This window comes from Microtus ochrogaster, unplaced genomic scaffold, assembly GCF_000317375.1.
Source record: "Microtus ochrogaster isolate Prairie Vole_2 unplaced genomic scaffold, MicOch1.0 UNK1, whole genome shotgun sequence".
Classification (NCBI taxonomy): Eukaryota; Metazoa; Chordata; class Mammalia; order Rodentia; family Cricetidae; genus Microtus; species Microtus ochrogaster.
Window position 1 is genome coordinate 1,570,615 of NW_004949099.1, and position 13,076 is coordinate 1,583,690.

The 13,076-nt window shown below is 46.2% G+C and overlaps 1 protein-coding gene across 1 annotated transcript; it reads left to right on the plus strand.

Annotated features, from left to right (window-relative positions):
- The first annotated feature begins 1,529 nt into the window (after positions 1 to 1,529).
- On the plus strand, positions 1,530 to 6,346 carry Bmp10 (bone morphogenetic protein 10). The gene is made up of 2 exons (XM_013352949.2): positions 1,530 to 1,863; positions 5,415 to 6,346. The coding sequence occupies exons 1-2, from the start codon at positions 1,530 to 1,532 to the stop codon at positions 6,344 to 6,346; spliced, it is 1,266 nt and encodes a 421-aa protein (XP_013208403.1).
- The last annotated feature ends 6,730 nt before the right edge of the window (positions 6,347 to 13,076 follow it).

The window sequence follows — 13,076 nt, forward strand, 5'->3', positions numbered from 1 at the left end:
GAAGACTCTTCCAAAGACAGCTCAGAATGAATGCTGCAAACACCTAGGGAGGATGAGAAAGAGATAAAGGTGATTAGAACCTTGGGGAACCGGAGAAAGTGGTAAAGGGGGGTACTGCAGCTAGCCTATTAGAAAGAGAGCAGAAAAACTTAACCAAGAAGCCAAGACAGTGTTCTAGTGTCCGAGAATGCACCGAAGGCTGCCTGCAGAGTTGCACAGGAACATACCGAGCAAGCAGAAGAGATTCCATTATAATTGTCCCTGAGGGAAATCACTTCTTGGAGCTGGCTACAGAGCCACCAGGACAGCACCGTGCCTCCTGCTGCCACCAATTAGCGTGGGCCGTACGGTTAGCCAGGCTTGTTATTCCTAAAGTGGACACACAATCAATTATACCAGCCCCACCACCCCCTTACCAAGATGCTTGGCATTTTTTATCTGTTTAGTAACGCTGATATCAAGCTGCTGGAGCTTTGGACTTAGTCTTGGAGGTGAACTTGGCAGAGATCTTGGTCAGTATCATGTATGTATTGAGATCAGGTATCACAAGCATAGGACCTGAATCCACACCTAGCTACCTGCCTTCTCGTTGCCTACCAGGTAGAAGGCGGGGCTGGGGTCTAGTTGCTGTTACTACCCATTCCTGGTCTAGTGAAATCTTGGTTACAAAGTTGGGCAGTTTCCTGCCCACAGTAATCAGATGGCCTGGGCTTAACCGGGGGCTACATGACTGGGCAGTTCAGTGACTTCTGGGCAGTTGTGGGACTTCAGGAGTCTACGCACACAACAGGAATGAAAACGGGGTTATTAGAGGAAGCGCATTAGATGATGTCTGCAAAGCTCCTCACCGTGCCACACTCCAGACCTCATTATAATCAGGCGCTGGCTTTACTTCAGCCTGATCGAGTCTGTAGGAAAATGACCGCGACTCTCAGTCTTCCCTGCTTCTAAAAGCAAATACTTCAAAGTTTGTTTCTGAGTCATTTATATCCACTTGACTTGAAGTTAGCCCCGTCATTGGAATCTACATGCATCGCCTCTGGTGTGCATTTTCTTGATTTTTAATATCTGCCCTACACACGTACAAAACCGAACCCCATAAGCCCAGAATCCAGGCATTCCTACCAAAAGGAAGTCAAATGAAAGAAAGGATAGCAGAGCCTTTGCGAAGAGAAAATTGTCTTATCCCTCACCAGTGTCAGAATGTGGAAATGTTTACAAAATGCTCATTAAAAGAAGAAGGGGTTGCAAGATAAAAATGAAATCTGGTGTACAAGTTTACGCTGGGGAGATAAGCAGAGGCTAGGCCCTATAGGGGATTTTGCATTCCAATTACTGCAACCTGACTTTTTGGCGGGGGTGGGGAGTAGCGCAGGGGGAGGGGAAGAGGGAGGAAGAGTTTCCATACTTGTGTAGTGTCGTGTCCAGTGACATAAGACATTTACACTCGCTCGGAGAGATAAAACTGCCACTTAGAGCTCAGGGGGAGTTCAGCCTTCCTAGGTTGTCCTGGGGAACTGAGCAGAACCATGGCTTCTCTGGTCCTGCTGCTCAGCGCCGTCTTCTGCCTGGTGGCTCACTCAGTTTCTGGCAGCCCCATCATGGGCCTTGAGCAGTCACCCCTGGAAGAAGACATGCCCTTCTTTGACGATATCTTCACAGAGCAAGATGGTATTGACTTCAACACACTGCTGCAGAGTATGAAGGACGAGTTTCTCAAGACGTTGAACCTGTCCGACATTCCCCTGCAGGACACGGCCAAAGTGGATCCACCCGAGTACATGCTGGAACTCTACAACAAGTTCGCCACGGACCGGACCTCCATGCCGTCTGCTAACATCATTCGGAGTTTCAAGAACGAAGGTAGGCTGGCTTGTGTTTGCACCTAGGAGGCTTTGGCTTTCCTTTATTTCAAGAAGAAATCAGTAAACGTCTATGTGGGGGATAATGGGGGAGAGGATGGATTCAGAGAAATGCATGGCTCAGGCACAGTGTAGCAGCTGTTCTCCTGGTCCTTCTAGAATTCCAAAAATGCTATAGAATGTCCATTAAGGAAAAACCACAAAATGCCCATCATTCTGGCATCAGAACAGTTTCTTGACAGCGTTTTAATCTGGACACCAAGTATCAAAAAAGCCCATAAATGTTGATCTGCTTTTCTATCTTGTCTGCCGCTTTCTAGACAGGATTTGATTTCTATCTGGGGTTGATAAAAATCTGTCAGCTTTTCCTTAGATCAAAAATGGTGAAAACGATAAAGATAAATTAGAAATTTGGGAATTGTGGTTCATTCAAATTCTGGGTGAGTTTCCAATTGTGACTCCATTTCAGCAGTGTTCTGATAGAATGGATCTGTATTTGGGAGGTTCTTCTAATGCTGCGTCATATTTAATAAGCCGTGATAAGACCCCTGGTAGTGTGAAGAGGCCAGCTCACTGTGCAGCTTATGGTGACCGTAACTTCATGAAGAGTGATATACAAATTTCAAATTGTTGTTCCTTCCCCTCGGGTTTTTAAAGGAGTCAGCGAGCTAACCTTGTGTTTATATGGCACTGGTAGAAAAAAATATGATATTGATAGTAGAAGCTGTGGATATAGAGAAACTGGCTCTGTGTTATTTACCAATTGTGCTTTTATAGACATCAGTTGAGTGAAAACGAGGTTTGGTCAGTGTTTGCCAGATGCTCTCAAAGCAGAAGACAGTGGCACGAAGCAGCTCAGCATGCAGAGAGCTAGCTGCCTTGGGAAGTTGTGACTAACTAATGATGGGACCCCCAACTTCCTCCTGTAAAATGGAAGCCTCGGGACACAAATGAGTGACTCACAAGAGGCTAGAGGCAAGAGGGGGCTCATTGTTAGGAAGTGCTGGACAAACCAAGATGACTTTTAATGCATTAATTAATATTCTAGGTGCAGGAGTAAACACTGAGCGGGTATTCCTCAGACACCAAGAGAGTGTTTGCTTTTACAATTCCACTGATCACCGCCATTTCTGTTCACTAACACATTTCTGGTGGAAACTGCAGGCTGAGGTTTCAACTTAACTCCATCCTCTGTACTGCCTAGGAAGTCAGAGCTTTCCAGACGTGGTGCTTTGATTTCTTCTGGTGCAAAACCAGCATCAGATCCGTGTGTGCACTGTGGGCATCACCATGACAGGCACACAATTTCTGGAGCGAGTGGTGTGTGAGATCTGTCAGAGACCCAATCCCCTTGCTCTGGAATGTGACTCCTCCAAGGATCTCTTGTCACCTATGCAAAGGATTGTGGGTGGTTTCATTTAGTTAAGGCTTGGTTTTGTGTTTTTGTTGTTTTGTTTTAAGCTGGTCAGGTTGGCGTTGTAATACTCACATTTAAATTTAAAAAAAAATTGTGAACTATTAGTTTCTTTTGAGACAAGGTTTTACTATGTAGCCCAGGTTGGGCTCGAACTCACAATCCCCCTGTCTCAACCTCTTGAATGTAAGCTTAATGTTTAAAAGCATGTCTTTATTGACCTAAGTTGATATATAGAAATCTGCATGCATTTAATGTACATAATCTAAGTGTTTACATGTTACACATCCACTGAAGCCCCCATCAGTCAAGACGGTGAGCATGCCCAACCCCCAAAGCCTCTTCCATCCAGAGAACATTTTCTCTGCCCTTCTCTCCTGGAGGAGCAGTGCACCTGCGCTCCCATTTTTGGGTTTCCCTGACAGCAAGTGCACAGGTGACTCCTAGTCGGATAAACTCTCAGAGAAAGAGAGCCAAGGTCTCAAGGCGGAGGCCAAAGATGGGGATGTGGAAGTGAGGCAAGAGATCTTTCTTTCCAGGAATCAGAAGAACGTCCTCCACGGTACAGAATACAGAGGAGAGCATGTAGCTTTTGATTTTGTTTCTTCAAGCAGGAAAGCTACTATCCAAATAGGTTATTCATCCAGCTGGTCAGTTAACACCCACTGGGCAACCGCAGCCTCCTGTGTGCTGGCGAGAATGAACAGTAAGCAAAGCTTGGTCAGGATGTAAGCCCCGGCTACAGTTGCTCTGGCCACACCAGGGACTTCAGGGCCATCCCAGTGCCACTGTGTCAGTGTCCCCACTGCCACTGTGAAGATAATTTTAGTTAGCACCCATGAAATGTGTGAAGTAACTACGTGCTTTATTTATGTAAATTTAAAAAGTCCATACAATTATCAGCTTAAGGGCAAACCTTCAAGCCTTTAGAGAATAAATATGAAGCCATCTGCTGAAGAAGGATGCTGAGCATAGTGTGGGTCAGAGAATCCACTGAGGTCATGAGTCGGGGAATGGTTGCCAAGGACAATAGAGGACCCTCGGTTGCAGGTCCCTGGCATCTTGGTATCACAATTCTTAGATAATCTGACGTCAAATGTCTCAGTCCTTGTAGAGATAAATTATCCGGGGTAGGCACACAGGAGCTCTTGGATCTCTGCGAAATTCTCACCCAGAAAGATAATATCAGGCATGGCATAGTGACACATGCCTACAGTGTCAGAAAACAAAGGAGAGAGGAATTCTGCGAGTTACAGACCAGCCTGCTCTACAGAGCGAGCTACAGGCCAGCCTGTTCTACACAGCGAGTTACAGGCCAGCCTGCTCTACACAGTGAGTTACAGCCAACCAGGGCCACACAAGACCTTGTCAACAAACGAACACACAAACAGTATGAAAGCGTTTGGAGACATGCTTCTGACACTAAAGGACCTCTAACAAACTGTTTCATACAGATCTCAGGAGGTTTGTGCATGTCCAACTCTGTGCTGACTGCTAGTGAATAGCACTAAGGCAGGCCATCTACAGCACCCCCACACCCCCCCTCCCGCCACCTCTGCCCCACCAGGCGCATCCTCTCTCACTCACTCAGGGAGGACCACAGGCTCCAGGACCAGTTTAGCAAGGTTCTGCTGACCTTGTTGAACCTTGTTACGTAGGGTAGGGACAGGGTCAGCAAACTTCCTCTCAAAGGCCAGATAGTCCATATCTAATTTTGCCTCTGCAGGGTAAAATTAGCCAGAGACAGCAGAGCAATCCCCGAGACGGGCTGTGCTCTTGGTGAAGCTTTGTTTTCAAAAAGCACGTGACAGTCCCAGTTTGGTCTGTGGGTGTAAAAACCCTGATCTGTGGAGACCTTCCGCGAAGACCCGTGGCCAGCCAACCACATGGAGACCACTGCCCATTACAAACAGAAGCGTTGAAGTCTGTAGTTATGAGCTAGTTCAGAACAATCTCCACGATATCTTGCAGGGTTCATTACTGGTCGGACAAAGCGAGGGCTTGTCTGCAGCACCAAGGTTCTTTCCAGCTCTGTCCCCGTGAGGCAGCTCAGTCTGGGCACTACCCAGTTAGGCACCTGTTTTATTATGCAGCGTACCCGGCGCGTCTGATTTCTCATAAATATTTTTTCTTTTTAGGTCTGTTTTCTCAGCCTGTCAGCTTCAATGGGCTCCGGAAATACCCTCTCCTCTTCAACGTGTCCATCCCGCACCACGAAGAGGTCATCATGGCTGAACTCAGGTTATACACGCTGGTGCAAAGAGATCGTATGATGTACGATGGCGTGGACCGTAAGATCACCATTTTTGAAGTACTCGAGAGTGTTGAGGGGAATGAAGACGAAAGGAGCATGCTGGTCTTAGTGTCAACAGAGATCTACGGGATCAACAGTGAGTGGGAGGTGTTCGATGTCACGGATGCCACCAGGCGTTGGCAAAAGTCGGGCCCGTCTACCCATCAGCTGGAGATCCACATCGAGAGCAGACAAAACCAAGCCGAGGACACCGGGAGGGGACAACTGGAAATAGACATCAGTGCCCAGAATAAGCACGACCCTTTGCTCGTTGTGTTTTCCGATGACCAGAGCAACGACAGGGAGAAGAAAGACGAGCTGAATGAGATGATCTCTCACGAGCAGGACCTGGACCTGGACACGGACGGCTTCTCCAGGGGTCCTGACGAAGCGGCCTTGCTGCAGATGAGGTCAAACATGATCGATGACTCTACTGCTCGCATCAGAAGGAACGCCAAGGGCAACTACTGCAAGAAGACCTCGCTCTACATCGACTTCAAGGAGATTGGCTGGGACTCCTGGATCATCGCGCCGCCTGGGTACGAAGCCTATGAGTGCCGCGGCGTCTGTAACTACCCTCTGGCCGAGCACCTCACACCCACAAAACATGCGATTATCCAGGCCTTAGTCCACCTCAAGAATTCCCAGAAAGCGTCCAAAGCCTGCTGCGTGCCCACGAAGTTGGATCCCATCTCCATCCTCTACTTAGATAAAGGTGTGGTCACCTACAAATTTAAATATGAAGGAATGGCCGTGTCTGAATGCGGCTGTAGATAGAAGAGGAGTCTCGTGGCTTATTTAATAACTGTAGATGTGTATATTTTGCTTTCTATTTAATGAAACTATTTAATGAAGGTGTACAGATAATAGAGGTTGCCACCTTAGGGAAGCGGACAGGTCAGTGTGCTATAGAAAATGTGTATTTTGCTCTACAATCCAGTCCCTTCCATTTATCTTCTCCGGACTCTCATTCCCAGTGACACCATCTCTAACAACCAAATGCAGGCCCGTACCACTTATCCTCGGTGTCAGTTTGGAAAGAACAGCCCCTAAAGGGAAACAGTGTCAGCACACAGATATTTGTGCATGTTTGTGCAGGTGCGCATGGACTTATAAAAACCTTTCTGTCCAACAGAGGCAGACGAGGCTCACACATGCGAGGGGCTTCCTCCAGAGTGTCTGTATTATTGGATATGGGATTTAGGGTAAGAGAGTTCCTTAGACTGGAGATTAGCCATCTAGGGAAGCATAATTTCCAACTGTTCTGGGAGTGTGAATGCAGTTCTTTTCTGTTGTAGCTGCCATGGCTCCGGGCAGCAGACTTGAGAAGCAGTCTTCTGCAAGCTCAAGAGGTGGGTGGGGTTGTCAGATACACAGAACAAATGGCCTTGACAGGCTGTGGTCCGGGGAAATGCTCTTGCATAGAATGGGCCCCTGGGCTGTGCTCTCCAGAGGGCGGGGCCTAGGCAAGAAGGCTGGGGTTGGGGGACTTCAGGACTGACTCCCCTCCAGTCAACAGGAGGCAAGGCTACCTGTGCCAGCCTCTACAGCTGTAGAGGGCCACGGAGGCGGAGGAGGGCCAAAAGGAGAAGGGCACAGATGTCCTCAGGTGTGATGGTAAAAATAGCCAAATTTCTAACGGGATAACTAAATCTTTTTTGGACAAAATAAAATGACCCAAGACTAAGAGAACTCTCAGAAGGGAGCGATTTTGTGAACTCTACTGAAAACGTCTTCATTTCGTGACGTCCCTCTCTTGCTGGCCCCCTCTACTTTCTCTTCCATCTTCTTCCCTTTGTTTAACTTCCCGCCCACCCTGTCCTTTGTTTCCCTGTGTTTCTCTCTCTTCACCACCCACGGCATGGGTTGGGAAGAAGCATCTGAAAATATTTTCACTCAGCTAGGGATCTGAGTTCTAGACTTCTGGAAATTTCACTTGATTTGATTGTAGCTATATCCTTTATGCTGTGTTTTCCATGAAGCAGGAGACTCAAATGTTGAGCTTAAACTCTGAAACCTTGGAAGGAAGTCTGTAGCCCTCCCATTCTTCCCACTCTGCCCTCCTTCCGGTTTGAAATCATTGTCCATAATCCGGAGAGTTGGAAGGACACCGAGACTCTGGCTCTGGTCCTACAGCTTCCTGCTAGGGTCCTAGAGTCTGTACAGGAGGAGGTAGAGCAGGCAGGTGCAGTCACCCCAGCATCAGCAAACAGGTGACACAATGATCCACAAGGGAAACAGAAATATGGCTTCCAATACATCGCCCACCTTTACCCTATGGGTTATAGATATTAATTTTGGGCCATTCTCAGCTTCCTTTCCATAAGCTTCTTAGAGTTCTACATTCAGATTGTTCTGTCAAGGACAGGTATTTTGTGAATTTGAACTTCAACCCCATATATCTAGTCGGTCAAAAAGCAAATCTCAGAGAGGTTGTTGCTCTGGAAGAGGAATATTTTGGTCATGAGTGGGAACACAGTGAGGGACATTGTGGTGGCTGAGATGGATGTTCAACTAAGAAGTATACGTGTTAGCCTCTTTCTCACAGAGTGTGTCTGAGCACACGCATAAGTCTGTATACATGGCAGCTGGATTGGCTAGCCATGCCAGCATCCCTTGAGGAAATGGTACAGCCTTCATTCTCTATGGTACACCACACATACTCAAACTCCACGGTACTGCGGTCCTTCTTTCTCAAGGACAGTGTAATAGACATATAATAAAATCTCAGCTTGGCAGGAATCGTTTCTTCTAAGTTCTAGTCATGGTTCCACAACCAGCCCAGGGCAGGCAGAAGCTCAGCCTTGTAATTTCCATAGTTTAGATGTGTCATGTGATGCTGAATGACTCGGAAACTCCAGGAAAACATGACAGCCCGATCTGTGGAAGCGCAGGCTTTCTGGCCACAGAACTCCACTGACATTAACATCTGATATCAGAGGTGTCAGCTCTTGTATCCGCCATGCCCACGGCTGCTCGCCCAGTCAGCTCCTGAAGAGACTGAGCTGAGCTGTTGAAGAGAGGTGACAGTTGAGGCTGTCTGCGTATCCCACAGGCTGTCCTGCTGACTGGAGTGCAGACACAGCTGGGGCTTTGCATGGTGGTCCTCCTGTAGCAAGGCGTGCAGATAGTCACATGGCGGATATTCAAGTGTGGCTGTTTGCATTATTGTTATGATTTTTGCTGCCTTATCAAAAGTGCAATGACAAAAGCCATAAATAGAAGCGTTCTTCTCCCTTCTCCTGGGAGCTGCCTGCAGCCCGTCTCATTCACTGCCTTACCCTGAAGCCACAGAATGGATGGGTCCTCAGGAAATTAAAACTTAGAGATACATTTCTGTGATGATGAATCTTCCACCATGGCCAGCCCAAACCAGACTTGCCTTATTTTTATTACTTTTGCTTTGATGGCAAAAGCTGACAAACCTAACAACTCCTGATGGAAACGCTAGCAGGGCACTCGAGCAGCCTGCCACCAGCATGGCCGTGTCAAAGTTTCTAGGCTTCATACTATTTATTGATTAATATATTTATTTTTGTAATATAGTGTAGAATATGAAATATTTTATTTTTATGTGTGTGACTCCCTCTTGGACAGAATAGCCTCCTCTGCAGTCCACGGTGTACTCTTGCTGGGGGTGTAGCTCGACTAGAATACACACACGTATGTGTGCCTCTGCTTTCGGCATAATGCTGGTATTTTTAGGGATCCGGCCATAGCTTTGCATGTTTGTGTCTTGTGGGCAGACTGTGAGCCCCTCTCTGAATCTGCCAACTTGTATATAGCAGTGTTTATACTGAAGTACAGACGTTTCCGAACATCAACAAATGGTGTGTCCATCCCCTAAGTCAACCTGATCACATCATCTTGAGAGAGAAACATGGTCAGCTGTAAGCGAATGATTGCTGCTCCATTAATTGAAGTGGCATTTGATTGAACCCCCTAAAATGGGCCTTTTTTTTTTGAAAATGTCCATTGTCTTCCTGATCTGGTAACTCAGACACCCAGTTGTACCAAGAAAGTCCAGGGTACTAACGTAGTTCCTTGGAGTCCACCTCCAGGCATGCTACCCTTTTCCAGTGTGAGACTTTGAGTCTGAGAATTTAATGAAGAAATACTTCAAAAATGATCGCTAGAACTTTTAACATCTTTTTTATAATTTATATTCTTCCAGTGAAAGATATATTCATATGAAGGAATTTATATCTCAAATTTTTACCAAGTTCATAAAGTGTAGCAGTGTTCAGGCAAAATCTTTTGCCATTTATATTTGCAGTGCAGTGTGGCTCCTCCTCAGTGAACCCCACTCTGTCCCACTAATCCCTCCACAAGTTCATATGTGGAGGAAAAGGAACACTGGTTTCTGTGTGTGTTTTCTTGCTTCCAAGGACATCTGATTTGACACATTTCGTGAAAGGGGAGAGCAATCCCTGTACCACACCAACACTAAAAGAACATTTCCACACACAAGAACATAGCTACATGGAAATACCGCATGGAGATGATCATTTGTGGTAATCTGTTCATTTCTATCATACATGCACACTGTGTTTGTAAGCTACTGGCCTAATTGTGGTGTGTGGTGGGGGGAGTGATGCTAGCTCTTACCCTGCAGGTTCAGAGGCATCCAGGAAATTAGTTGATACCTGGACACACCAAATCAGCTAAGCACAGCCAAGTTCTTCAGTAAAGCAAGTTCATCATTCATGTCAGATCTTCTAGAAGTTAGACCAAAAGGAAGATGGAAATAGATATCTTACACTCTGTTCATTAAACAAATGTGTACATTAGAGTCATTGTGTTAAATAAAATGGAAAAGTTATTTTGACAATAATCTTTGGCAGTTTATTTTTTGAAGATGCAATCTCTCCCTCTCTTCTACTCTCCTCTTTCCATATTTCCACATCACAATACTATCAGGTGGAATAAAACTTCCTGCTTAATCAGCAGCAAATGGTTTAAAGAGACAGTAAAAAAAGCTGCTCTGAGATTCTGCTTTTATATATTCTTCTCATCCTATATGATTTTTGTAAACCCCAGGAACACTAACAACAGGGATGGAAAATGAATTGGCTCCTCTTTGCTCATAACTGGAAATCATTCCTTTGAATCCTGAGTGTACTATATTAAAGAGCAATCACTTTGGAAAGGATTCGGGCTACATTTGATTGCTCTTTATTACTGAATGTCACATGACCCCAAGTTTAAAGGGGGATGCTTAAAGCGGCCTAATGGGTCCTACTCTCTAGAAAGACACCCAAATTCTCTGCAAATATTAGTTATAAGACAAGGGTATCCTGACTTCTTAGGGACCTCTCCTGTGCTCGGTTTTGCAGATAGTTTGGGTGACTATGTGGGAAAGTCACTAGGAAAGCACAGAGGATCTTTAGAGCCCCAGGAGATGCACAGCAAACATCTGGACATGTGAGACATGTGGCTCCCTGCTATGCGTGGGAGCAGGAGGAGGGACGGGGCGTGCTCTGGGAGGAAGTTCATTCTCATGGCATGCAGGGCTGCAAGGGCAGGGAGACAGCCTGTGGGAGAACTGGAGGAGACAATTCCTCCCGTAAGACCTTCTGCCTCTCTCGAGTGGGCTCAAAATGCTGGCTGGCATGAGTGACAGGGAGCACAGCCCTTGCTTGTCCTTGGATGAGCTCTGACAAGGGGAGGCAGAGTTCAGTCCTGGAGAGGAGAGAGCAGAGTCCTCCTCATGGACACTGGCCAGGCCTGGACTAAGGGGTTGGGGAAGCCATTCTCATGACACAGCTTTGAATCCTTTGGCAACCTATCCATTCTTCGGTAAATAATGTCATTTATAGATGCCGCTCATGGCACGAGGCCTGGAGCTTTTCTCCACATGTGACCTGACCTGGGCAAGGCCTCTGTGATTGGCTACTTCATTCTGGGTGCCTTTTTCTTTTTCTTTTACTGAGCCAACTGGGATGCACTGAGCTGAACAAAGAGGCAAGTAATTTTAGGAGGAAGTTTATAATGAAGTGTAAGACAGTTATGTTCGGGGCTATATGCACGTGTGTGTGTGTGTGTGTGTGTGTGTGTGTGTGTGTGTGTGTGTGTGTATTTAACACTTTACAATTCTAAGAAAGAGCTTGTATGAACTGATCTTGGCGATGTCGAGAGACTAAGGCGCGGGACCCTGGCATGTGACTCTGGTCACGTGGACAAGGGCCTACTTTTGCACTGAAGTGGCTCTTTGTAAATGAGGGGTATATTTGGAGGTGAGAGCTTGTTAACTTGGCGGTTATAAATGGATTATGTGATTATCTTGGACTCTCTCTCCCCAACTGTCAGTTTAAAGAAATGGCTCCGGCTTCTCTTGTCCTTCCTCAGTCCGTCCGCACAGACCTCCAGTATCTCTTCCACCCCGAGAAAGATGGGAAATGCATGGACACACAGTCCGCTTTGACTTTGGAATGAGATTCTTCGAGTCTGACAACAGTTTAGACCACTTAGCTGAAGCGAAGGTTTTCTGAGAGGAGGCATAAACAGGGCTGTCGCACGCATCAAGAAAGACTTGGCAGGGCCATTTCACATGCAGGATGCTGGCTGGTTTCCTTGATGGCCAGGGATGTTTTCAGCAAGCCTAACTTCTAATTAGAATCTTTGCCTAAACGTATAACAACCTGATTAATTATGAGGAAATATCAGACGAGCCATGTGAAGAACATTATGCAAAACAGACATTCTTTTTAAAGATAAAAGTTTAAAAAAAGAAAAGAAAAGGCAAACCAGGACTGAGGCACTGAGAGGGGTTAGAAGAGATTAAAGCGCTCTGGCAGCACCACATGTGCTGCTGGAGTGGAACCCAGAACTTTCTGAAGGGGCAGAAAGGACATTTTGTTGTTGTTAATTCTCTGCTACTTGGTGATATGTCCGACTTTATCAATTATACCCTCTCACGTGGACGTTTATCTTTACAAATCTCTAATGCGATTGCACTTTCTCCGAAGTGGTGAGAAGCTGTGCTGGAGGCGGGACGAGGGTCTCTTTGTTTACTGTGACATGTAATGTATGCACATGGGATCTCTGCCCTGTGGGCAAACTCGCTGGAAGGATGGGCCGCGGAAGCGTGGAAAACCTGATGTCTAAAAGTAAGCCAGAAGACATTTTCCTGATACAGCCAAGTTCAACCCTCTATTCCCCGAAAGGAAGCATGCTTTTTAGGCAAGAGACCATCTGTTCCAATTGTTTAGAGAACACGCTCCAATCCCTGGGAATTTAAACTTCCTTACACCCGGTTCAGTGTTTGATAAGGAAAGGGCGCTAACAGGATGGGAACTGAGTTACTATATTAAGAAATCCAGGCGGAACAGAAACCAGCCCCCGAAGTTATTTTGTTTATGTGCCATCTGTTTTAATTAACATAATATTTACGCGGGACCAGCTTCTGTTATTTTTTTTTTTTGCTGCAATCGTCATATGTTTTATTCTTTCCTTCTTTTTTTTTAAGTTTTTGCAAAAATACAATTACAAAGCATGTGCAGTTGGG